This window comes from Phyllostomus hastatus, unplaced genomic scaffold (genome assembly GCF_019186645.2).
Source record: "Phyllostomus hastatus isolate PE091 unplaced genomic scaffold, TTU_PhHast_1.1 phas_scaffold_755, whole genome shotgun sequence".
Classification (NCBI taxonomy): domain Eukaryota; kingdom Metazoa; phylum Chordata; class Mammalia; order Chiroptera; family Phyllostomidae; genus Phyllostomus; species Phyllostomus hastatus.
Window position 1 is genome coordinate 1,584,325 of NW_025334039.1, and position 24,811 is coordinate 1,609,135.

At 52.9% G+C, this 24,811-nt stretch overlaps 1 protein-coding gene across 6 annotated transcripts in view; it reads left to right on the forward strand.

Moving 5' to 3' along the window:
- Nucleotides 1–24,811, forward strand: part of LARGE1 (LARGE xylosyl- and glucuronyltransferase 1) — a 455,596-nt gene that overhangs the window by 117,916 nt on the left and 312,869 nt on the right. For all 6 annotated transcript variants that reach the window (XM_045826472.1, XM_045826469.1, XM_045826471.1 and 3 more), the window contains exon 2: nt 8,227–8,414. In XM_045826472.1, coding sequence (XP_045682428.1) covers nt 8,309–8,414 — 106 coding nt within the window. In that variant the 5' untranslated portion in view covers nt 8,227–8,308. The remainder of the gene's footprint in view (nt 1–8,226; nt 8,415–24,811) is intronic.

Sequence of the window (24,811 nt, forward strand, 5' to 3'; positions counted from 1 at the left end):
GGTGACCAAAGTGACCTCAAATGAAACAGAGCGTCTGAGGGCACATCGTGGTCACAGGGACCTACTTAGGGCGATGTGAGGACTTTGTTTCTTATATTCCACATGCTGTGCAGGCAGACAGCTTGCTGGCAGGTGTTTGTCTAAAAGGGGCTTATTGAAAGGGTACTGGAGTAACAGCAAGGTCCCTGAAGGCTGAGGCTCTGTCAGCACTTTCATTCATTCAGGGGTTCATCCGTTCATTCTGGGCTTGCCCCCTGGGTGCCTGCGTACACACTGAGTATAGAGCAGTCGTGGTTTTTGCCAAAGCAGAGACTGAAGTCTAGTGGGAGAGGCAGCCGCTAAACAAGTAACCAGATAGTTTTATAGTTCTGGAATTTGATGAGGACCTACCTGAAGGAAACAACCAGAGCTCCGTGGGAGATAAAGGGAAGCGGACGGGGCCAGGGGGACACTCGATTGTCTGAGAAGACCTCTCTGAGTCAACAGGGTTGAAGAAGGAGAAGGACTCGGTCAAGCAGGAGCAGAGCCATACGCTTTCCAGGGAGAGGGGACGCATGCGCCAAGGCCCTGAGGCATACTGCAGGAGCGGCAGGGCCCGTGTGGCGGGAAGAGAGCAGAATTAAAGGGAGGGTGGCCAGAGATGAGTCTCTAGAGGTAGTCAGGAGTCAAGCCATGTGGGTTCTTGTAGGCGTGGCAATGAGTTTAGGATTTAAGAGCTGAGGGGACACATTTAGTAACCTTGAATAACTGAAGTGAGTTAGGAGGCTGCTGTACTAGGCACAAACGTGACCTCATGGTGGCTTGGACTCCTACAGTGGCAGTGAAACTGCAAAGCAATAGATGTATCATTGCGGAGGACACCTGCTGTACAGGGAAAATGGCAGGACCTGAGGGTGCGTGGATTTGGTACCGTGAGAGTGATGAGGGAGGAGTTGAGGATGGCTCCCAGGTTTCTGGCTCCAGAAGTGGAGTAGGTGAGAGTCATGACGGTGGGAAAGATCTGGAGAGGCGTGGGTTTGGAAGGGGATGTCGGGGTCGAGGTCCGAGACACATGAGGAAGATCTTCATCCACGTGAACCTGGAGGTCCGAGGAGGGGCCAGAGCTGGAGAGACACATGTGGGAGCCGTCGGTCTGGAGATGGTTTTACAAGCCACTGGGATGGGGGGGAAAAGATGGGTTGCACCCTGAATCCCGGAACACTCCTGAAACTTCCCATTCAGAAAAGGGGAGGTTTGAGAAGAGAAGGCGTGAATGAAATAACTCTCTCAGAGGACAGGCTGTTAGTTTGCCAGAGGAAGTTAGCATTTCTGAGCAGCTGATCGCCCCTATGAAATCAGACATGATTAAAGGGAACAAACCTGCCTGCCCGATAGTGTGACTTCCTACCTGACATGTGGTTTCCCAAGTAACGGTGTGCAGAGCGAGTTCATCTCGTGTTGTGTTCATCTGGCTCATGGAATTTTTCCAGGCGAATGCAGTCGGGAAACAGGAGGCGCCCGTGATTCCAGAGGGAGGTTGTAATAATGAACCACGGCATCTAAGCCACATTAGACGGGTGAAGAAACTCTGGACTGGGAGGGGTTGTGCAGTCCATGATGACAGTGTAGAGTGGGTGTCATGGCAGCCCGGGAAGGCTCACAGAAGGGCAGGGCAGGGGGCGAGGGTGAAGTTCAAATGCTAAGGTTGTGCCGTTTGGAGTGACACTCAGGTTCTACAACGTGAACCTGGTCCGTGAGAAGCGGCAAACGTTTTGAAGTGGCCGTTTTTGTCATGGAAGTTCGGTGGCGAGGCAGAAGACTGTGCGATGGGAAGCAGAGCTGCCAAATGACAGTGACGAGGATGGGGAGAGGAATGTGAGCCACTAGAGGAAGGGGTCTTCCTGGGGAGAGCAGCAGTGGGATTCCCCAGTGACAGCCGGAAGCCAGGAGGGCAGACACCCACACCCGTGTCCTTAGGCACCTGCCGTGGGGAGCAGGGGCAAGGAAAAGCCGTGATCCAGGCAACAACAGCTAGACTTTCTCCCAAGGGCAGGAGGTAGAAGGAAGGAAGAGGAAGTTGGGGGTAAAGAGGAACGTGCTGATCACACAGAGGAAGTGCCACAGAATCCCATCGTCGGGCTTGGGAGGCGGGGGCAGGCTGGAGCTTGTGTGAGGAGTGGTTTGCATGGAAATGAATACCCAGGGAGGCTGTTGGCTGTGGCTGAGCTATTTAGTAGCTCCTTGATCCATTCAAAAAGTGTTTACTGATCATCACCACTTATATGTCAGATACGGTGCTAGCGACAACAAAAACTGCAAGGGCCGAAATAGACAAGGTGCCCGCCCTTGAGGCGGCGGGCTCCGTTGAGGAGGTGCGGGCTGGTCATCCGTCCGTATGTCCTGTCGCAAAGAACTGTGGTTCTGTTTTCGCAGGGAACACGGAGAACTTGGAGTCCCAGGGTTTTCAACGACTCAATCAGTGTCTTTTTAGCCTCTCTTCGTCTCCGTGGGTGGTGGTATTCAAAGGGAGGAAAAGTGTTTTTGATGGGAATGGGGCAGGTCATCAGAGCCAACTCTCGTCCAGAAGGTGCCTCTGCTTAATTAGAAAAAGGCACTTTTCCTTCCAGAAAGCCTGCTTCCATCGGTCAAAAGAATTGTTGTAATAATTATGCAATCAGCGAAGTCCAGGACGTGAATGGTTCTCCAGAGTGCAGTGGCCAGCCCCTGCAGGGGTGAGGGGAGGAAGGCGGGTAGGCGTGGTCGGAGGCCAGCTCTGTTTATTAACCAGCTATTTACTAAGTGCTCTAGTGCAGTCACGGGCCGCTTAGTGACGGGGACATGCTCCGAGAAATGCGTTCCCAGGCGATGTGGTCATTGTGCGAGCATCACAGAGTGGACTCACACAAAACCCGATGGGGTAGCCTGGGACACACCTAGGCTGTATGGTGTGCCGTGTGTATGTGTCCCATCATCGACCGAAATGTCGTTATGTGGCACACGACTGTTCAGACCGCTCAAACCGTAATGTGCGCTCAAATCACCGAAGATCTTGTTTGGATGGGGCTGGGCTGGGGCCTGAGATTCCGACTTTCTGAGCAGATCTTAGCTGCTGCTGCTGCTGCTACTGCTGCTGAGCCAGGGACCACACCTTGAATAGAGATGGTTAAGTGTAAACCTTTGCCTTAGATGCTGGTCTCGTGGAGAAGTTGAAAACAAACCCGATCCTCTGCCCTTCAGGGGTTTCAGCCCAAGGAAGAAAGCCTAGGGCACAGGACATAATTAGAAGACAGCTAAGTGATCAGGAATGTGTTGCCGACACCTAAGGGAGTTCAGGCAGGAAGGGAAGGAGGCTCCAGGTCTGGACTTGCCGGAGAGGTTCTCCCGCAGCCGTAGGTAGGACTCAAAACCCCCACTGGGGGGGGGGGTACAGGATGCTGCAGGAGAGCCAGGGTGTGTGTGAGGGCGCGACTTGGGCAAAGGCATGGGCTGGCAATAGGCATGAACAATAATGCACATGATGATGCAAATGATGCTAATGGCAAAGCTAACTTCTGCTGAGGGCCGTCTGCCACGGAACTTGTTTCATAAGCGCAGTCCAGCTCTTTGCGCTCTCAGGGACTGGGATGGCGCCTTGCGATAAAGGGTCACTGGAGCCTGGGGTAACCATCTGTGACTCCATGGCCCGCGTCTGTGAAATGCCCATGGGATCAGTTTGGGACCCTAAGTGATTCTGAAGGCTTTCGGTCGTTGGGTTCCTTAGACCTTTTTTTTTCTTTTTTTTTTTTTGAGGCGACTTAGATTTTTGTCCCTTCATCATGGGCAGTGTTTCCAGACAATCCACACGTCTTGAACACTCGTGAACAGTCATTCCCCACGTCCATGGTGCTAATTAAAAGACAGCCTCTGGTGTTGATCGGGGAGGCCTGGAGCACAGTGTTTGGAATGTAGGCTTCTGACTGGGATCTTTCCAACAGTAACCAGCCACCCCTGCAGGGTGTGTTCCCAGCTAGGGCCCTGCTGATGCTCGCTCACGGCACTTGGCAAGTACGGCCAAACTAACACGTGCGCCCTACACGGTCTGCGCCGGGGTGTTTTTGATCACAAGGAACGTAACAGAAGACATGGTGATTTCAAGCTTTTAAATATTTTTTAAGCATAAAAGCAATGCAAACCCCTTGTGTTAACATTTAGGGAAATATATTCATGTAATTGAAATGACTCATTCTCTACAAAGAGGTTAATTTCAGTGCTTATGCCTATCTGTATCTCATACCCATGGTTATGGAGATATTTATACATGTATGTACCCTTTATTACATGGGACTGAAGGAAATTTGCGGTCACATTTTGTGTTCAGCTTTGGATCCTCTTTGTGTGGCTCACTGGATGGGGATCGTTTTTCTGGCTCCTACAATGTTCTCTATAAATGTGACATTATTTGTTAGGACATGAGAGGGGACAGACGGAGTAGATGTTCAGGAGGAGAGATTGACCAGCTTGGTGGAGAGACTGGCTGTTGGGTTTGAGGGAGGAGCAGTTAGGGAGGACCCCCAGAGCCCACCCGAGTGAACAGGGGTTCAGTCCCCATTTCACCAGGTAAGGACGGTGTAGAGCTGGGCGTTCTCAGGTTGTCTGCGCACGTTCGGGATGGAATTTCCAGCCCCCGCCCCCCGCCCCGAGTTTTCGTCCTTTCTTCTTCCTCCTGTATTGGTTCCTGTGTTGACTTTCTGGAGTAACTTCTGATACCAATGGCGATGTTTCTTTAAAATGTGTCTTTAGTGCACAGAGGTGTCATTTAAAAGTCAAATCCATGAAGGAGTATTTTTTTGCCTGCTGAGTTTAATTTCAGGTGCCAGTGTTATCATAAAATGCAAGCCAACCTTGACTCTGTTTTAAAACTTTATATAAATTGTGCAAATTGAAATGAACTTATGCAGATGGAGATAGGAGAAGGAGGAAAATAGTGTTTTAAGTGCTTTTTTAAAAATATGTTTTTTTATCCTCAACCAAGGGCATTGCTTTCATTGCTTCTAGAGAGAAAGGGGAAGAGAGAAACGTCGATGTGAGAGAGAAACATCCTGGCTGCCTCCCATACATGTCTGACCTGGGGACGGGCCCCTGGACGGGGGATCACATGTGTCTGGACTGGGGGTCGCACAGGCCCACCCCTGGACGGGGATCAAACCCACGACCGAGGCATGTGTCCCAAGTGGGAAATGAACCTTCAACCTTGCTGTTACTGGACAAAGCTCCAACCAACTGAGCCACACCGGCCAGGGCTAAAGAGTTTTTTAAAGTGTTATTTAAATATTAATGCCACTTGCCCTGGCCGGTGTGGCTCAGTGGATTCAGTGCCGACCTGCAAACTAAAGGGTCACCAGTTCAATTCCCAGTCAGGGCACATGTGCCTGGGTTGCAGGCCAGGTCCCCAGTAGGGGGTGCACGAGAGGCAACCACACATTGGCATTTCTCTCCCTCTCTTTCTCCCTTCCTCCCCCTCTGTATAAATAAATAAAATCTTAAAAAAATATATTAATGCCACTGGAGTTCAGTTTCATATATGTATTCCTACTTTCCCCTAAAGTGTAAATTCTGTAGCTTTCTGATTATATTTCTGTGTATCATACTTTTTCCCCCGCTTTGGTATGGGAGCAAACATTGGTGATATATTTGACCCTGGGAAAGATAATACTTGTAAGCTTCAGTATGAAGGATTGAGGTTGGATCAGAAGAAAGATGCCCCTGAAGGTTGTTCGAGTCAATCCCCGAGGGAGGGAGAGCAGAGCCCGAAGTGTCCCTGCCACAGGTGCCTGGGACCCTTGGCCAGTGAATTCATCCGTTCAGGCCTTAGTCTTCTTGCCCATAAAATGGGGATGAAAAATAGGTTACTCTGAAAATGAAGCAAGTGAAAAAACATAGAAAAGTACTTAATACAGGGTAAGTGCTGCTTACTGCTAGCTATCTTTATTATTATAAGGGAACGGTTAAAAAAAAAAAAGCAAGCATTTTCATGCGGTAACTCCTGAAGGAGAACTGAATAGGTAGGTCGTTCAGGTTTATATCAGCCACGCAGCATGTCAGTCAGTACCTATTTGTTGGGGTCTGTTGTCTCCCAAACCCTGTGGTGGGGGAGGGGGAGGGGGAGAGAGAAAACCCTAAGTAAGGCTGCTCTCGGGTTCCCAGGCCGGGGGGGGGGGGGGGGGGCGGGGTCTCACCCTGTTTTTTGCTTGATGGGTCTCTGCTAGTCACTCAGGGGATTTCTCATGCAAGCCTCCTCACCACCCTCCCAGGCTGAGGGTGTGTCGCTCCGTTGCACCAATGAAGAAAGGGAAGCTTATCCGGAGACAGGGGCTTGCCAAGGCCGTAGCTAGTCAAGTGTGGAGCCACATTCGAACCCGGATCTGTCCACCTGCACAGCCTTCCCATCCCCGCACACTCTCTTCCTAGGGGACCCCCTGCATTTCCTCGGTTCTCGTTCCTTGTGACCAGCCGAGTGTGTGTGCAGTTTCCCACTCCTCCCCAAGGGTGCGGACTTTCCTCAAGTCCGCGTGCTGTGTTTAAATAGATTTTGCTTTTTTTGGCTTCGCTCTCCGGGGCACACCCTGCAGACCTCTGGTCTTTCCCGTGCTGCGGAAGAGGGCCATTTAGGAAAGTGCCGGAGCGGCTGCGGAGGAGAGGCTGGCCTCTGACGGCTCCAATGGGCTCCATTAGGTGTTTATTGCCGGCAACGTGCCGAACGCAGACTCCTGAAGCTTCGGAGGGTCTCCTCGGGTTAGATTCCGATTCCATTTGTTCGTTCAGCAGACGATTATCGGGCCCCTGCCGGTGACAGGCCGTGTGCTTAATCTTAGGGAATGGCAGGTGCATCCGACAGGCCGCCTGTCTTCTGGTGACACGCGGGCTGGCGGGGAGGGGAGGCAGTTCAGCCAGACCGTCATGATATTGTTGTGTCGCAGAAGCACATGCTTATGATTTTGTAATAAATGATTTTGTAATTTAAAAAAGGGGCATTATTTGTGGGAGACCCTGTGTGTTAGGAGGAGGTGGGGATGGGATTTCATGGTCTGTTTTTTTTTTAATAAGGTGCTTTTTAAAGAAGATTTTATTTATTTTTAGAGAGTGGAAGGGAGAGAGAAAGAGAGGGAGAGAAACATCAATGTATGGTTGCCTCTCATGCACCCCCTACTGGGGACCTGGCCCACAACCCAGGCATGTGCCCTGACCCGGAATTGAACCAGTGACCTTTTGCTTCACAGGCCCTCACACAGTCCGCCGAGCTACATCAGCCAGGGTGGTCTGTTGGTTTTTAATTCATTTCTAAGTCACACGAGTTTCTGGTTATACACTCAGGTGAAAGGCTGGGCCCTCCGCCTCCATCTGTGTTACCTTCTCCCCACTCCTTTTATCACATTTCAGCCAGTCTTCCGTGGTCTAAGGATTGCCCCTCTGCAGACCGGGGACGGGTTCCCTGTATGCTCCTCCCCACTCTCTACACATTTCAGCTGTTTTCCACGCCTTCCTGGACCTCTTCTTCCTTATTGGACATGAACGCTGTCCAGGCGGTCCCTGCTGAGTGTGTGTAGGCTTTCCATGGCGATGGAGACGCAGTCTCCTGCAGGCAATGTCGTGGCCTCTCCGGTCGCCTCTCCTCTGAGTGTGTCATCCGTCGGCCCTGCGTGCCTCCCACGGCTCCTGCCAGGGCCGTGGGCCCTGTTCTGCCGTCCTGACCACACGTGGATCGGTCAGCAACGTACCGTCCTTCCACAGGGGTTCCTGCACATCTCAGTCGCCACACTCCAGGAGTTCCCGTGGGTGTTTTCTGTAGGTCCCTCTTGTTGGGTTGTGCTCTCGGAAGCCAGCCCTCGTTCTACTTGTTCAAAACACAGCACCTGGGCAGTGCTTGGTGTATGCCAGGTTCTAGTGAAGTGCTCCTTGAACGAGTGTGTTAGTTCGGGCTTCAGAAGTCACCTGTAGCAGTATCAAGTGCACGTGTGTGGGGTTGTGCGTGCACATGAGAGGGAGGTTCCTTACAGTTCTTATCACCTTTTATTTGTTTATTTTTTTTTAACTGCCTCCGTTCTGACAGATCGCAAACCTGCAGCGTCCTCTCCCGGGATGAAAGGTTAGCAAGAAACCCTGGGCGAGCCGGGCTGCTCTCAGGATCTCCCAGCGATTAGTCTCTGCAGCCTGCATCCCTGTACCACCGTGCTAAGAACTCAGCCCTTCCCCTCTGCTCTTCCCTTGCAGAGAGTATTATGAGGGAGGCCGAGGACGCCACACTCCGGGCAGAGACGCGGCGCCGGGCGTAGGGGCCGCCCCCTCTGAGAGGATGCTGGCGATCTGCAGGGGGAGGCGGAAATTCCTGGCTGCCTCGCTGACTCTTCTCTGCATCCCAGCCATCACCTGGCTTTACCTGTTTGCTGGGAGCTTTGAAGGTAAGAGGAAGCTTTTTCTGAAGTGAGAGGGAAAGGGGGAAGAAAGGGAACGGCGGCCGTCCCAGCGTCCTAGGACGCGCCTTCGAGTCATCGAATCCCGGCTTGTCATTGCGTGTGGAACAGGATGCCGGTGCCCAGGCACAGGGACAGGTGTGCCCAGGTTTCCCCGGGTAGTTGGGGGGGAGTCAGTAATTCGAGGGGAAAAAGATAAACACAGAAGCAAGATAAGGTGCACCTGGACGCAGTGGCATGGTGGAGGTCCCACAGATGTCAAACCCCAGCTTTGCGTGTGGAAAAGGAAGGTTGGTTCCTCGAGGAGGGATCGCTTGGCTCTTCACGGAGCCAGGTGTTTCATTGTTTCTCCTCCCATCTATTCCTTTATGTGCTCCCATAGTCAACATTTTGTTACTGGTGCTCCTGCTGGGGTTCAGCACCTCTGCTAACGCAGGGGCTGGGTGGACGGTGAGGAGGCACCTGTCCCTTCCCAGGGCAGTGGAGGACACAGCCAGGTGACCGCACGCCGAGTGCTGCCTGCACGCTGCCATGTGTGGCGGGAGGAGGCCAGCCCAGGGGGCTGTGGGAGACGGATGTCGGAGCCAGTCGGCTGAGCTGGGCGTGAGGCGCGATCAGTCATTCTGACGGGCCCAGTACAGGAATGCCGCAGAGAGCGGAGAGCGGCCCTCCCCAAACAAACGAAAACCGAGGCTAATCCCCGCCTCTTTCCAGAAATCACCAGGAGAGACAGGACTCGCGAACCGTTCTCCCAGCCCGCAGTTTCCAGCGCAGCGCTGTGCGCTGTGTCAGAGGTGATTTTCTGAGCTCCGGGGAGGGAGGCCCGGTGGGGCTGTGGAGCACGCTTTCTCCTTCCGTACCCCACACTTGAGTTGAACGAGAAAAATGAAAGAAAATACGGCTCAAGGAAGTCGCTACCGTGTTTTTAAACATTTTCTTTATGCATAATTTTATTGACAGCTCAAGGCTACCTTTTAATTAGGAGTTCCACTTCACTCTCTGAGATGTGCCCTGCGTTGGCTAGATGGAATATCAATGAGGCGGAGCTGTGCGCCTGCAGAGCAGGGAGGGGCCCGGCGACACGCCCCTGTCACTCTCCTGTCCCCATTTCCCTGCAGGGGGTGGAGCTTTCATCTGAGCTGCTGGATGGAGTAAATTATGCCTTGGTGGGATGGATGGTTAATTTTGGGCAAAGGGATCAGATGGGAGGAAGGTGAGTCAGTGATACTCCTAGAAGAGCTATAAGGAAGTGTTCTCCTAGGGATGATGGAGGAACCCTTGTAAAACAAGGCTAAGAGCACCCCGCTGCCAGACTAGGTTTACTCCATTACAATGTTGACTCTCACAGTATAATAGTAGTAGTATGGCAATAATAACAACAGTAGTGATGGTGACCACAGTATAAACTAGTAGTGTTTTGAGCATTTCTACCTGCCAGTCCTCGTTGTAAGGACTTCAGACGTGTTAAGTCTTTCTCTACAATAATCAACATAGTAGGTACAGATGAAGAGGCGAGGCAGAGAAGCTCCAGTGATCTTCTCAGAGCCCCAAAGCCAGTCAAGACGGGGCCTGGATGACTGGGCTCGAGAGCTGGACTTTTAAGCCACAAAACTGTGTTGTAGGTTGGGGCTTCGATGAGGTAGCAGGCTTCAGCAAGGGGTTTGATTGGGTGTCACATGACATTACTGGGTGCCTTGAGGGAAGCTGCAGAATGTTGTTTTGCACTCATTGACAGAAACTCAATCCTAAAAGATTTGAGCAAAAGGGAGACTTGGGGGCTAACAAAACTTGTAAGTTTGAAGATAGCACAGGCTTCAGGTAGGGCTGGATCCAGGAGCTCAAATGATAGTCATGTAGCTCAGTCTCTCTTCATCCTTGTGCTCTACTTGTCTCTTCTGTGGTTTCTTTTGGGGTAGCTTTTACCCTGAAAACAGAAGAAGCTTTAGTTTACAACTTATTCTCCCACCCGCTGTAGAAAGAGGGGTTCCTCCTCCCCCTAATTCTCCAGGATTGCCTCTGGTTACCTGTCCAGACCCAAGTCACTGTGACTGGGGAGGCTGGTGAGGGTGGCCCCGAGCCTTGTGCCTATTTCTGGTCGTGGGGTAGAGAGGAGTTCCCTGAAACGTGTGGGGTGACACTGGGGGGAGGGGTGGCCCCAAAGGTAAGTGGTGCAATTTCTCAGAGAACAGACTAGACATTGATCTGCATTCCAGAGAATTCATAAATGGCAGTGGTCAGTCTTGTGTTGATATCACCTTGAAGGGTCTTTTCCAGCTTCACCTGGTCTCGCCCACCCTGGCTGATGGAGTGACTGTGATCCTTGACTTTGAATGATTTTATTAGACTAGAAGATAGAGCATAGGAAACTGGGAGGATTGAGAAAAATAGTCTGAAGCAACATGCACAGACAGGGCGTCGGTACTGTACCTGTAATCATGAAGCTTACCAGTAAATCCTACCCTTGGGACAAAAGTCAGAAACCGCTTTAAACAGGGGCTGGGTGACGGGTACATGAACAGGAGTATGCTAGCTAGAATGATAAAGGTGACAGATTTCTTTTTACGGGTAACAGTCCACAGCTGGGCCACTGCATTTATTTCTGGAGGCTATACTTTTAGAACAGTCTACATAATTCAGCACACTTAGGAGAATCTGGGTGAGTGACAGGGCCCATTGAAAGCTTGTTACATTAGAAATAGTGGGAAGAATCGAGGCTGTTTACCTGGGAGCTGCAGAGGCTCCAGGTGTATATGATCAGCTCCAGCAACTAGCCAAAGGGCTGTCACCTGACGGGGAGATCTGGGCGCACTCTGATGGCCCCTGAATGTATGTCGGGGCCATCATATCATAACGGGGTCCAGCTTATCATAACGCCAGTCAATCTGTCCAGTGCTGGGCTGAGCTGCCCTGGGAGGGAGCGAAACACGCACCGTGAGTCGTGCGCAAACACAGGGCAGTGTTGTGGGAGGGGCTGAGCGTCGGGGGCAATTGGCCAGGACGCCCCCGCCGACCTCCTGACCCCAGAGATCCCGAGACTCTGGAAAAGGCTACCACAGAGCTCCTGCCCGTCCCCGCAGCCATCAGCGCGCTTGCCAAACGGTCCTGCGGAGACATTCTTCTCTCTGTACACACAACGCGGCAATCTGTTTGTCGACACCCTTGAGTTTTCCGTTTCAAGGCAGGTGGAGCCATAAATAAGGTGCAGAGTTGCTGTCTGCTTTCATGGAAACGCTATTCATAGTTAATGTGGGTTTACTTAGTTTTCCAACCCTGTGTAATTTCAACGGATCCCCCGAGAGCCGAGCCGAGAGCCCACCCTGAGATGCGGATGCCCTGAGTGTCAGTTTGGAGTTGGACCATGCGCTGCACGAGGCGTTGAGCGAGCCCTGGGTGGGGCCAAGCACCGCAGGCCCTGTGAGCGGCCAGAGTCGCTGCGGGGGGGGGGGGGGCGGCATGGGGTGCAGCCCCTCCTCGTCAAGACCTTCGTCTCCTGCTGTGTGACATGACATGGTAAACATGAAGGGCACCTCTTGAGGTGCTAACGTCCTACCAGGTTAGGATTCTGAGCATTGAATGTGCGTTCGAAAGGGCCTTCTCCCACTCATGGGGAGGGGGAATGGCTTCTTGTGATTTGCCCCTGCGTGTGGATCCTGGACCAGTGGGTAAAGTGATGGGGACGCAGGCCTTTTCTCAGTGTTAACAAGGAACAGCTGTGCCAACCACTCGATTTTTTTTTCTAGGCATTGGAGCCCGCCACCTGGGACAGGGATGCGCTCCCCATCCCCAGAACTCTTTGTCAAGGGCCGGCCACGTGACCACGTGGTTAGGCGTGCTCATCCGGATCTTCGGTTGGCACCTGACACCCAAGTTCCCAAGTTCTCCTTCTTGCTTTGTTCCTCCTCAAGTGCACCTCTCTTCCTCTGCCACCTCAGTTAACACTCCCCGCTCCTTGGCCCCCCACACTTCGGAGTCCTCATTCTCTTTCTTCTTCATTCCCTCCATCGCGTGGTTGCCTCCCCTGGTTGCAGCTGACCGTGGCCTCTGGCCCCACGTTCCCCTGTGATGCGCACCGAGGCAGCAGCCTTTCCTCCACCCTCCAGAGGGCAGCTGGAGCCACGTGCTGAATCACAGCGCCAGCCTGCGTCTTGTGGGCCTCCTGGCTCCCCCTCCTAATGTCCCGCTTGCACTCTCCATCTAGCCGTCCTGGACTTGCACACCCTGCGGCCCGGCCCTCTGTGGCCTCAGGTCTCCTCACATGCTGTTCGTCCCTCCTCCCTGGGCTCTGGCCGCCCTTCCGTCCTCCTCCTCTCTCGTCTTTAACACGATCGGGTCGCTTGTCACCCTCGGCTCTGTGGGTTTCCTCTGCTACACGCCCCCCTAACTCCTGTTCTTGCCCCTCCTGCATAGCGCCACCCTTGGTTTTCCTCATCCGTATAACCCCCCCCCCACTGGTCTTCAGGACAGGTTCCCAGCGTCTGGAGGGAAGGGAGCGATTCTCTTGTGTTCTTCTTTCCACCTCGAGCTCTGACTACTACGGTTCCAGGAGATGAGCGGGTCCCCAACAGTTTGCTGAATGAATGCAAGAGGGAGGAAATGCACTGTCTCCTGGCTTGAATACCCTCGGTTCTCCCCGCTGCCTCCTGGATTAACGCCGCACCCCCGTGCATGGCTGTCTGGTCTTGCACAGGCTTTACCCCTTAGCTCGTACTTTCTCTTTTCACTGGGGTGAGTGTCTCATTGAACTCCCTGAGGAAAATTCTGCTTGGCTACCTCCTCATTTTTGCTCTTCTTTTTTTTCTGCTCAGTATACAGTTCTCGTCTCCACGACCCTTCCTCCCAGCCAACACCTTCCATGCCCACATTCAATGTCATTTCCCTCTGGTGTCTGATGCCATATGGAAATGCCTGTGGCAGCCCTCACCCAGGGATATTTTGCTTGTTCAGTGTCTTTCTAGCCACGCGCTCACGAGTGCCTTGAGACGAGAGACTGTTTTATCCACCTTCACCCTTCCAGTGCCTGAAAATCACTCCTCGTGGGTTTTTAGGAAATGCTGGCTGGGACGGACTCTGGGCATCGAGGGAAGCAGGGGGCACGGGTGGGCGAGGCTTCTCCCCGTGTGCTGAGCACCTGTGCTCCCTCCGGAGCGGGTGCCAGGAGCCCCACCTTCCTCCTGGCTGGGGTGTCACTTTTGGAACTGGAGTGATTCTATTCGAACGCACCTCCGCAGGAATTAGATCACGCCTCTTCTTTTCCGCCGGGATCCCCTTTTCTCACGGGCATGTGGTTTTTATTTGCGCGTGCGGGCCTCTCTTCCCTGCCCATCAGTGAGCCGGTGTTCAGCTGTTCCTGAGTTCTCAGCACGAGGGAGAAGGGTGCTCGTCAGCCACTTGGAAAATTGTTTGCACATGCCGCCCGGCCGATAATTGATGAGACACTCCGTGGGCCGGCTCAGTGCGGGAGCTCTCCCTGGTCAGGGGGTGTGCGGCGGCGACTTCAGACAGAGCCAGCATCCTCAGGAGGTGCACGGTGGTCCTGGGCATTTAACACCAGTGTCGTGTAGAGAGATGCCCAGAGGTTCATTTCTGAACGGACTTCGGCTTGCACCCGCCTTTCCTCTCTCCTGAAGCCTCGGCTCACTGTTCCCGCCGCTCGTATCAACCCAAACTCCTCCTGGAATGAGTGGTTGGAGCGTCGCCCCGATACATTCTCCAGCAGGAAGAAATGTGGGCCCTGACACGGGGGCGCTTTGAGGAGAGGTGCAGGGAGAACCGGGGAGTTGTAAGTGAATGCGTTTGCTTTGCTTTATCATGACGAGGGATCGGGGAGGGGTGGGGCACGTGAACAGTGCAGGAGGGGAGTTGGGAGGGGTGGTCTCGTATCCAAGTAGAGCTTGTCTGAGCACGACTCCTGTCCCAGCCTCGCGTGGGCTCCCCCGTCGTCCCTGAGCTGAGAGGCCGAGCCGGGATGTTGGTGAACGCGGCGGTGCACGGCGTCCCTGGAGACTAGACAGTGTGGCAGCTGTGACGGCAGCCACGCCGGTTGGCCTCTTTGCCGGTGGTCCGAGTGGGTCACGTAATAAGAATGCTACGGGGTATGAGAACACAGGATGCGGAATGCGAGAGGAAACGGAAAGTGTAATATAAACGTCGTGGATATTTTTTTAAATCAGAGACGAAGGGCTTTCGCAGCCACCGCTTGGTAGCTGCAGAGAAGGCCCTGGGGAGGCTGCCTGTGTCTGTGGCCCTTCGTGCTGGGTCAGAAAGCCTGTCCCTAAGGGCTTGGAATCTTGGAGGTTGAAATCTATCCCGATTTCACTTGGTTGTGAGGTGGTCGCTCAGGTGACTCTGCTGCTGCTTCGCTTTCCTGCGGGAGGTCATGGTGGTCCTGCCGGGCTGGAGAGAACGACCCTGTGGCATCAGTTGGCTGCTTCCCCGGAGGGGCTGCTGGCCAGAGCCGTGGGCCAGGCAGCAGGGGCCCTGGTATGAAGTTCCTGTGGCTGCTGTAACAAATTGCCACACATTTAGTGGCTTAAAAAAAGCCCCCCCTCCCAATGACCCTACGGTTAAGGAGATCGGAAATCTGAAATAAGCTTCACTGGGTTAAAGCCAAGATGTTGGTGGGGCTGGTTCCTTCTGGAAGGAAGTCCCACGGGAGGCTCCACGTCCCGGCCTTTCCCAGCCTCCGGAGGACTTTGTGGTTCTCCTGTCCCTCTGGGCCCTCCCTTCCTCCATCTCCGCGGTCAGGAGGGCAGCCCCTGCGCGTGCCGGCCCGACCTCTGCTTCTGCCTGCACATCTTTCTCCGTGAGCCTTCTGCCCCGTGTGCGTAAGACCCTTGGATCCCATTGGGACCCCCCGGATAATCCCGGATAACCGACCCTCCTCAAAACCCTTAATTTAATCACGCCCACAAAATCCCTTTTACCGCGTAAAATAGCAAACTTACAGGTGGTGGGGATGAAGACATGGACGTACTGGGGGGGCTATTATTTGGTCCTCCATACCCCATACCCCCAGTTCCGTTCTCCCACAGCCTCTTCCTGCTGTTCTCGTCCTTTAAAGGGGTGTGGACCACCTGCTTTCTTACCTGGACATCTCGTCTTGCTCTAGGAGTCTTGGGCTCTGTCATTTTTTGAAAGATTTTATTTATTTTTAGAGAGGGAAGGGAGGGAGGAAGAGAAACATCAATGTGCGGTTGCTGGGGGGCCGTGGCCTGCAACCCAGGCATGTGCCCTGACTGGGAATCGAACCTGCAACACTTTGGTTCGCAGCCTGCACTCAATCCACTGAGCTACGCCAGCCAGGCTGGGTTCTGTCATTTTAATTTGAGACGGACACACTCGGCAGAACCTGTGGCTCATGAAGAAAGCATCGTATGCAGATGTGTTGGTCTGTTCAAACAGTTTTAGACCATACCACTGGGTCTGGAACAGGTGCTTAATAACCAGTGATTGAGGTTTCCGAAAAGAAAGACCAGAACTTCTGTTCTTTGGGGTCCTGGTCTTCAGGTGAGTTCATGTCAGATACCTGTATAGGAGGGGGATTTCACCCAGAGAGACCCGCTGCTGCTTGAGTGGGTTCGTTAATTTTAGGTAAAAGATAGCCACCTGTGTAACTGCTCTGGCGTACTCTTTGGTGTTATCCCCGACAGTGGAGCCTCCCCTGAGACCCAGCGGTTCTATCCCTGCCCTAGGGACAGGTATGTACCCAAGGGAAGGTTGTGCATTTGCACAAAAGGTGTGTGCAGGAATGCTCCTGTCAGCGTCCCTTGTAATCACCCCGCCCCAGAAACAACGGAGACGCCCCCCCACAACCACATAAACAGAAACGAGTGGCCTGTGTATCTGGTGAAGCACTGCAGAGCAGTGACGATGACTGTGCTCACAGGTCGTGTTGCGATTAAGAAGACAGGCACGAGAGCACACATTGCGTGATTCCCATGATACAAATACACAACCAGGTAGAAATTAATCTAGGGGTAAAGACCTGGGCAGGGCATAAGGGAGATTTTGGGGTGCTGTGTAATAATTTATTATTTTTTAAAAGAAGGCTTGCTTTTTTTTTTTAAAAGATTTTATTTAGTTTTAGAGAGGGAAGAGAGGGAGAAAGAGAGAGAGAAACATCAATGTGCGGTTACTGGGGGCCATGGCCTGCAACCCAGGCATGTGCCCTGACTGGGAATCGAACCTGCGATACCTGGTTTGCAGCCTGCGCTCAATCCACTGAGCTACGCCAGCCAGGGCAATAATTAATTTTTTTAACCTATATGATGATAGTTGTATAGGTATGTTCATTTTGTGAGAATTTAAGTTTTTCACTTATTCACTTTTCTGTATATTTTTTAAAACTCTATGCAGATCTTCATAGTTAACGTATCTGAATGTGAAGACATTTTGTAGGTTTTGCGTTCTGTTCGGATAAGAGGACTTTTATGAGCCTTTGGGATTTTTTTGAATCTGTCACTCTTTAACTTTGAAATTCAAATGCTTTTTAAGCATGAAACTTTCCTTTTGGGATAGATGTAGAACATTTTTATTTAACCACATTTTCTTTTTTCCTTCCTGATACGCCTCACCATTTGGGCCACATCCCCCCTCGGAGGGTCTGATCACAGCACTGATGGCAAGATCTGAAATTTGCTCGCAGAACCCTCATTCTGAAAGGGTGTTTCCGTCCGCTGGAAACAAGCCCAGTGGTACAGGCAGACCTCGGAGACACGGCGGGTTCTGTTGCAGACCACCCCCGTTAAAAGCAAGTGTTACAGTAAAGGGAGTCGCCATCTTTTTGCTGGTGGAGGGTCTTGCCTTCAATTGGTTAAAAAAAAAAAGTGACCTCTGTGAAGCACAGTAAAATAACGTATGCCCGAGTTTCTGCCGGAACTCGAGCAGTGACGTAGCTCCAATGACTAGCAAAGCCATATTATTGCTGGACATGGACATCAAGCCACGTTAGAGAAATATTCCCGTCGGCAGTAGTCAGCAAGCGTGCATCTTCGAAAATTCCCTGTGCCTGGAGGAAAGAAAAGCTTTTGGTACTGTACTGTCGATGATACAGAAACACGAAAAGAATAGACAGGATGGAGCGAAGTAAGTTTACGGTTGTTTGTACGGAAAATAATACCATAGTTAATAAATAACAATGCGAGAATAAATTGGGTTTCAAGCACTCACACCTGTAAACCTGCTTTTGCCCCACCCTGGATACTGCTTATCAATAGCTTCTATTTATAGCTTGAGAAACAGAATTGGCTGCACCTGGTGCGCATGCAGCTGTATTGGCTTTGGCCTGCCTACTGCTTTGACTGGCTTTGGTTGTTTAGTGATAGTTAAGCAGTGGGAGATAGCATGTGAAGGTCATGATTTCCGGCTTCCTCACCTGCCCTCGCCGGCCCCTGTGTCGTCCAGGCACGGTGGTTTCGTGCGGAGCTGACTTGAGAAGGAAGAACCTCTGGCGTTGGCTGGTGTGGCTCATCAAGCCTGTCTGGCTCAGCTGGGCTTCGGTTTTGGACGTTTTGACTTACTCTCCGCCATGTGCTGGGCTAGCGGCTTTACATGCATGATCTCCTCTCTTCCTGCAAACTCACACTGGTCCCATGTGGCAGACAAGGAAACCGAGGCTCAGGGACGTTGCGGTCTTTCTCCAGGGTCACCCAGCCGGGAACAGGGGCGCCAGCATTCACACCCAGGCCTCGCCTAAAAAGGCCCGTCTCTGCTGCTTGCGTCTGTAGAAAGAACTGGTAGATGACACTTCACAGTCAACATTCTCAGGCTTCAGATAAGGACAAGACCAGTCCCGAGGCGAGGGAAAAGAGGCCATCGTGGACGAGAAGGCAAACGGTGTCCTGTGGCTTGCGGGATTATTATGAGCCAATATAAGCAGAAAATTCGATTAGTCCTTGAAGGCAATTTGCATTTTGTTTTCTGCCAGAGACTCATGCAATTAAGAGCCAGAATGGACGCTGGGATTCATCTAGGCAGCCTTAAGCCTAAGCAGATAAAGCCTTTGAAAACTACACAAGGACTTTATCTAGGGCAGGGACTGATGCTGGGGTGAACTTGTCCCTCCACGATAGGTGACGCTATTTAAATCTCAGAGTGACAATAGACCAGTGGCTTCACATCCCTGCAGGTCAGTTTCTCCTCCCCGAAAAGGGGGGACACAACATGCAGCTCACCCACTTGCTACAAAGGCTGCAAAGTGGCTATAACAGCATAGCAGTCACTCAACAAGTGTTCGTTCTCTTTTTTTCGTAGTTCTGAGAAGGTGGGAAGGTCACGCGCCTGGTCCCAATTAGGCCCTGGGGGGAAACTGAGGCTAGACAGCGGACCAAGCCGAGCTCCGAGCCCCAACCGGAGGGGTTAATGGGAGCCACGTCTGATAGTCCGAATCACCACTGGGCTCACAGCTGGTTATCACCATCTGCAGTGAAGACGGAAGACACGTGTCACAGGTGTTCAGCATTGTCATCCTCCTTGCAGACATCGGCGGCACTTCCTTCAGGTGTTCAGGGGCGGGTGTGGGAGGGGAGACGGAGACACACGGTAGCTATGGTCACGGTGCGCCTGCCGCTCCCTGTGGGCCCAGCGGCCGTGATTCGACGCCTTCACCTAGGTGACCTGTTGTGAGAACTTGAAAGAGGAACGGAGGGGAAGGGAGGATGCAAAGCTGAATCACTTCTCTAACAGAAGGTGGGTCTGATGGGGCCGCAGCTGAGTCAGCACACGTGGGCCTTGTTCCCAAACCTCTGCTTCAGTGCTGTGTGTCCTTAGGCAAGTGACTTAACCTCTCTGAGCCCGCGTTACACCCCCAGAATTGGGAGTGCTGTTCCCTACTGGACAGGGTTTGTGCAGATGAAAAAGGAGGCCACTGTGCCTAGCATAGAGTTGGTTCACGGAGTCGTATTGTGTTCAGCTGCGTTTGATACGCCGCCTGTGCTCTCTGAAGCGTCACGTTGCTCGTGGACTCCATGGGAGACACCTGAGGATGCAGGGCTCCCTCTCTTTCTAGGGTGGGACCTATAGATGGTGGGTATTTGGCATTTTTGCTCCAGCAGAGGGCACTCTGTGTCCCATCTCTTACAATCCCTATATTCTCCTTACGGAGCAGAGCCGGTGCTGGGTGCTCGCAGGGACACCGAGGGCTGGATGCCTCTCCGTTGCTCCCGTGGTTGCCAGTTTTGGTTAGGCAGCATGGCGCTGCTGAATGTTAGCTTTCTCATAAACACTTAACCCTCCCACAACCCCATTAGGGAGGGACAGTATTCCCTGCGCCTGTCCCCGCCTCCTGTGGATCTCACTCCCTGGTGGACAGAGGGAGGATTAACACATGAGTGCTGGGGTGGTGACAAATGCTACAAAGAAGAGTCAGGCGCCTGAGATGCTTGTGCAAGTGGCAGGGGAGAGGCTTGGTGGGACCTGGGGAGGAACAGTGCTCTTTCAACAGGGTGACCTGGGCAGGCCTCTCTGAGCCCGGGGATCAGGGGCAGAGGCCTGTCAGGCAGCAGGTGGACAGTGCCTGGTGCCTTTGTGGAATAGCCAGGAGAAATGGGGGCCGGAGAGAGGAGCAGCTGAGGGGCGTGGTGGGTGGGGTCCAGAAGGTAGGCAGGGTCTGGAACCCTGCGCTCTGACTGCATCCCTGTAGTCTGGACTTGGCTTTGGCTGCTGTCCTAAGAGGAACCGGAGCCAGTATCTCCTCGTCCTGTGCCTAAGGAGGTCACCTGGATCTCTGGTGTAAGAATCACTGGGGGCTGCTGTTTAACAGGCAGGTTCCCAGCCCATCCGGGGGCCCTTAGGAAAGAAGACACCCCTAGGTTTGCTGACGGAGACAGGGGAGGCTGCGGGTGGATGTGTTTCTAACAAGCGCCTGTGGGGAGTGGTTGTCTCCTGGCCAGTGTGGGGAGTGCGATGGGCTCTAGGGAAGCCTCTCGGGGGCTGACCTCATGGGCCCTGGACCCGGATTCAGTCATGGCCAGGTGGGCGAGGGCTGCACAGAGTGAGCTCCTGCTGCTTGTCTGACACAGCAGCCGGCTTTGGACTTGGTCTCCTCTGACATTTGAATGTTAGTCCTCACACCGCTCCTGCGGGGGATAATAATTATCCTCCGCCAAAATAGCGCCTGTCGTTCTGTGACTCTCTTCCTGTGTGAATTGCACTTCGCTTGCATAACTTTCCTCCTCAGCGTTGTTGTTGTGTAGACTACGGTGATGGGCCTCGTGGCTTAGACAACTGCTGGGTACGCTATTAGCATTCCGTGTCTTCTGTGTCGCTCAGATGGTGAGGCTCACCTTCCTGTGGTCATCTCTGAACCCTTGGTTAAACACATTGTTTTTGATGATAGTGGGCTACAGAATTCTGTTAGTTTCAGGTGTGTAACACAGTGATTCAGCGTTTTTATACCTTATGATGTAGGTCACCACAGTGCGTGTAGTACCCATATGTCACCGCGCAAAGCCATGACGTGGTCTTGATTAGATTCCTCGTGCTGCACATGACACCCCCCGGCTTGCTTATTTTCTAACGGGAAGTCTGTACCTTGTATTCCCCCTCAGCCTGTTCACCCAGCCCCTCCCCCGCCCTGCGAGCAACCCCCAGTGTGTTGTCTGTGTCTGTGTTTCTACTTTGGTTGTGTTTGTTTGCTTGTTTAGATTTCACAGATAAGTGAGATCATACAGTATTTCTTTTCTCCCTCTGACATTTCATGTAGCATAATATTCTTTAGGTCCATCCGTCTATCTGTGCTGTCGCCAATGGCAAGATTTCATTTTTTTTTGTGGCTGAATACCATTCGTGGGTGTGCGTGCCTGTGTGTGTGTGTGTACACGTATGCACTGCATCTTCTTTGTCCATCTATCAGTGGACACATAGGTTGTCCCCGTATTTTGGTTATTGTAAATAGTGTTACAACAAACATAGGGTTAGTGTTTTCCTAATCTTCATTAGCAGCTGTTTATGGACCTTTAACTGCTTGACTGGTATTCACTCCTCTGCCCCTCTGACCTGTCCTGTGCGGCACCTGCCGACCCTCCCCTTGTGCAGAAGGGGAAACTGGAGCGCAGGAATGTTCGGTGCTGGGCTCGAGGGTCAGAGCCAGTGAGTGCGGAGCTAAGGTTTAACGCAGGCCGTCGTGGTCTCCCGATCTTGCCAGGGTTTCACCCGCCTCTTAAATTGCCTCGATTCTAGATCTGCCTCTTTTTCTACTACATAAGGTCCTGTGAACACGAGAAGCATCTGAATCTGGAAAATTTTCTCGAGAGTTTGCCTGAACCAAACTGATGACAGCTGCAGATCTCAGATGCTCCCGAGAAGAACAACTTTGCAGTTTCTTTTCTGCCTGTGACAGGAAGGCGGGAACTCAAGGGAAATTGCAGGAAGGTGGGAGAAAGCCAAGTGGAGCCTGGATTACAGGGGAGTTCAGATCCTGCGCCCTCTCGAGGGCGGTTATCACTACTCCTGGCCTCTCAAAGGCCATTAGCCTGGCTGCACGAGAACAATGGGGCAGGGCTGCTTAAGAACCTTCCGCTGGGGAGGTTATAGGTCTGGGGTGTGACCGCCCACCGTGACCTGCCCAGTGAAGAATCGATGGTTTCTTACAGCACCCCATTTTGTCCACAGTCCCTTCTCTCTCCCTGGAGATTGGGAAAGTCGGTCATTTTTATGTATGTGTACCCTGTCACATACACTTGGAAAACGTACTATTCTCCAGACTCAGTAGTGTTCATCTTTTCAAACCAGTGGCTGTCCTTGCTCGCCTCCTGGGCTTGTCTGCCAGTTGCCTCCGCTCTGTTGATGGCTGGGTCCAGCCTTCAGGGGCAGACGAGGGTCACCGTGTTCTGAGAAGCAGAGAGAAGCGACCGCCCTCCCTGTCTCTCCCCAGAAGCCACACCTGCGATGTACACTCCCCAGAATGCTGTGCTGGCTCACTCCGGGGAGATGTGGGGCGACGGGGGTCCTGAGCTCCTTAGAGCAGCAGTCCAGAAATGAACGCAAGCGCGAGCCCGCATGCCCGGAGTATCAGGGCGCTCATGGGAGCCGGCTCCGAGGCTGTGGGGAGGGAGGCGAGGCTGCGGAGAGGAGCGCGTCTCACCCACAGCTTAATTTCATGTTTTGGATAAACACTCTGAGGTGAGTGGCATGAAGGGGCGGATAAGTAAGGATCTCTCAGAGTGAGGATGACACCATTTTTATGTTTCGCTCTCACCAGTCTCTTAATAGAGTCCTGTTCAGACATCTCTCGGGTGAACGGAGAGGAGTCTCCTCTTCTCTTTGGTCCGCCCTGTGGCCCCCAGCAATCTCTGCGTTGCTTCCTCATGACAGGCAGTCATCACAAAGAGACCCTTGAATTGCGTGTTGCCTCTCCTCCGTCCCTTGTTCAGTGCCCAGGGAAAGAAGCAGGGCTGCCTCAGGCTTTGAGACAATTCCTGGCATCCAGTCTCCCTGCAGGGCAATGAACTTGAACGCTGGCATGCGCTGGCTTTGCGTCTTGTCCTAAGGACTCACATTTTCTTCTCACAACAGGTAGGTCCTATCACCCTCCTCCTTTTAGAGATCAAGTGCAGGATATTAGGAATTTGTCCTGGGTCACAGCCAGTGAGTGCAGACCCCGCTCGTCTGGCTCAGAGCCCATGCACTGCTTTTTTTCCTCCCTCTCCTTCCCTTTTGCTTTTCTGTCCACAGTGTGTGTGTAGGCATGACGTAGGCATACAGAAGTCACTGGGTGTTGTGGGTCCTGTAGGGACACAGTGCAGCCTTCACGGGCCAGGGGTCAGAGAAGGCTTCCTGGGGACGGTGCTCCTGGAGCTAAGAGTTGATGGGGCAGTAGGAGTGTTCTGGGGCCCCTTGAGAGAGCCTTTTGTCCTCGGGGAAGACACAGGCGTGTGGGAAAACCCGAGCAAGAGGGAAGTGGGAAGGCCACCCGTGTGTGCAGGGCACTGAGGTTGCTCATCAGAGAGGAGCGGCCGTCTGCTCGGAGTGAGGCCGGCGAGCCGGCGTGGGAGGTTCATGGGCTTTGCTCTGGGTTGGACCCCCCCATCTGTGCCACCCAGCAGCCGTGCGACCGAGGGCTGGTGTCCGCCTTTTCCTAAGTGTCAGTCTTCTCGTGCAGGAAAGGGAACAACGGTATCTTCCGCATAGATGGATTTCGAGGCCTGAGCGTGATTCATGCAGGCAGCTGACACGCGTTGGGCTCCGAGCAAATTGCAGCTAGTTGTCTTCTGACTTTTATTTTTGATGAGGTCATTTATCGATGCACTTCAGGTCTGTAATTGCAAATAAAATGTAGTACCAAAAAAAAAAATCTCTTTTGGCACCGAGTTGTTGCCCGATAAATACAAAGCAAAGGCTTCATTTGCATGTGGTTGGAAGTGAGAGCGGAGAGAGCTCTGTCTCCCTCCCCGCTGCGATTCCAGGCGCTGCGGCTGTGCTGCCGCAGCACCCCAGGCCTCTGCAGCCCCTCCCCATGGGGTCTGCGCCTGCCCCAGGTTTAATGAAGAAGTCCTGGCCTGGGTGTGTCGGGGGGGGGGGTGGGATAGATGCCGGGTGCTGGTGCTTCAGCCAGAGCCCTCTGCTCCGAGGATGGGAGCCAGCACGCTGGGCCCAGCGGCCTTGGGTGTGGTTGCTGGCTCTGCCTTTGTGCCCTGGGCTCACTCGGACCTGCGCCTTCCAGAGAGTCTCCGTTCCCCTAGGGGTGTTGGCAGCAAAGCCCAGGTGACTCCCAGTGGATCTTTCTTTCAGTTGCTGGGTTTGTGTGGACATTGACATTCCTATCGGCCCGAAAGTGCTTGGATGGTTCAGACGGGCGTTGGGGCCTCTTTAAATCCCCTACTGCGTGTTGTGCACAGTGGGGGTGATTCAGGAGCTGAGATGGTGGTCCTATAGCAGTCACTTTTTAACTGTCTTCTTTAACCGACTTAGGGAAGCATGTTATTGCATAACATATCACTTTGTTTTTAAAGGCTAGGTGAGTAGATGCCGACAATAAATCTGGGGGAGTAAAAGGAGCCAAATACATGGTGATGGAAGATGATTTGACTTTGGGTGGGGGACACACAACTCAATAGACATCATGTATCATGGAAACGCACACTTGAGACCTATGTGATTTTCCTAACCAATGTCACCCCAATAAAGTAAAAAACAAGCAGACGGTAATCTACTTAGGAGCTGGGCAGAGAGGCCCGGGCAGGCCCCACACCACACCACAGGTGTGCTCCTTTCACACGTGTGTGCTTCGTGCCCGGGGCGCTGTCTGTCACACACAGCGGGCACATCGGCTCATCGGACACGTGCCGATGACGGTTCGTCTTCCTGTCCGACAGTGCCGGGCGAGTCCCCCTCGCCCTGGGAGGCTTTCTTCTCCTTGACAAGGGGGTGCTGGTCCTTTCTGGGAAACT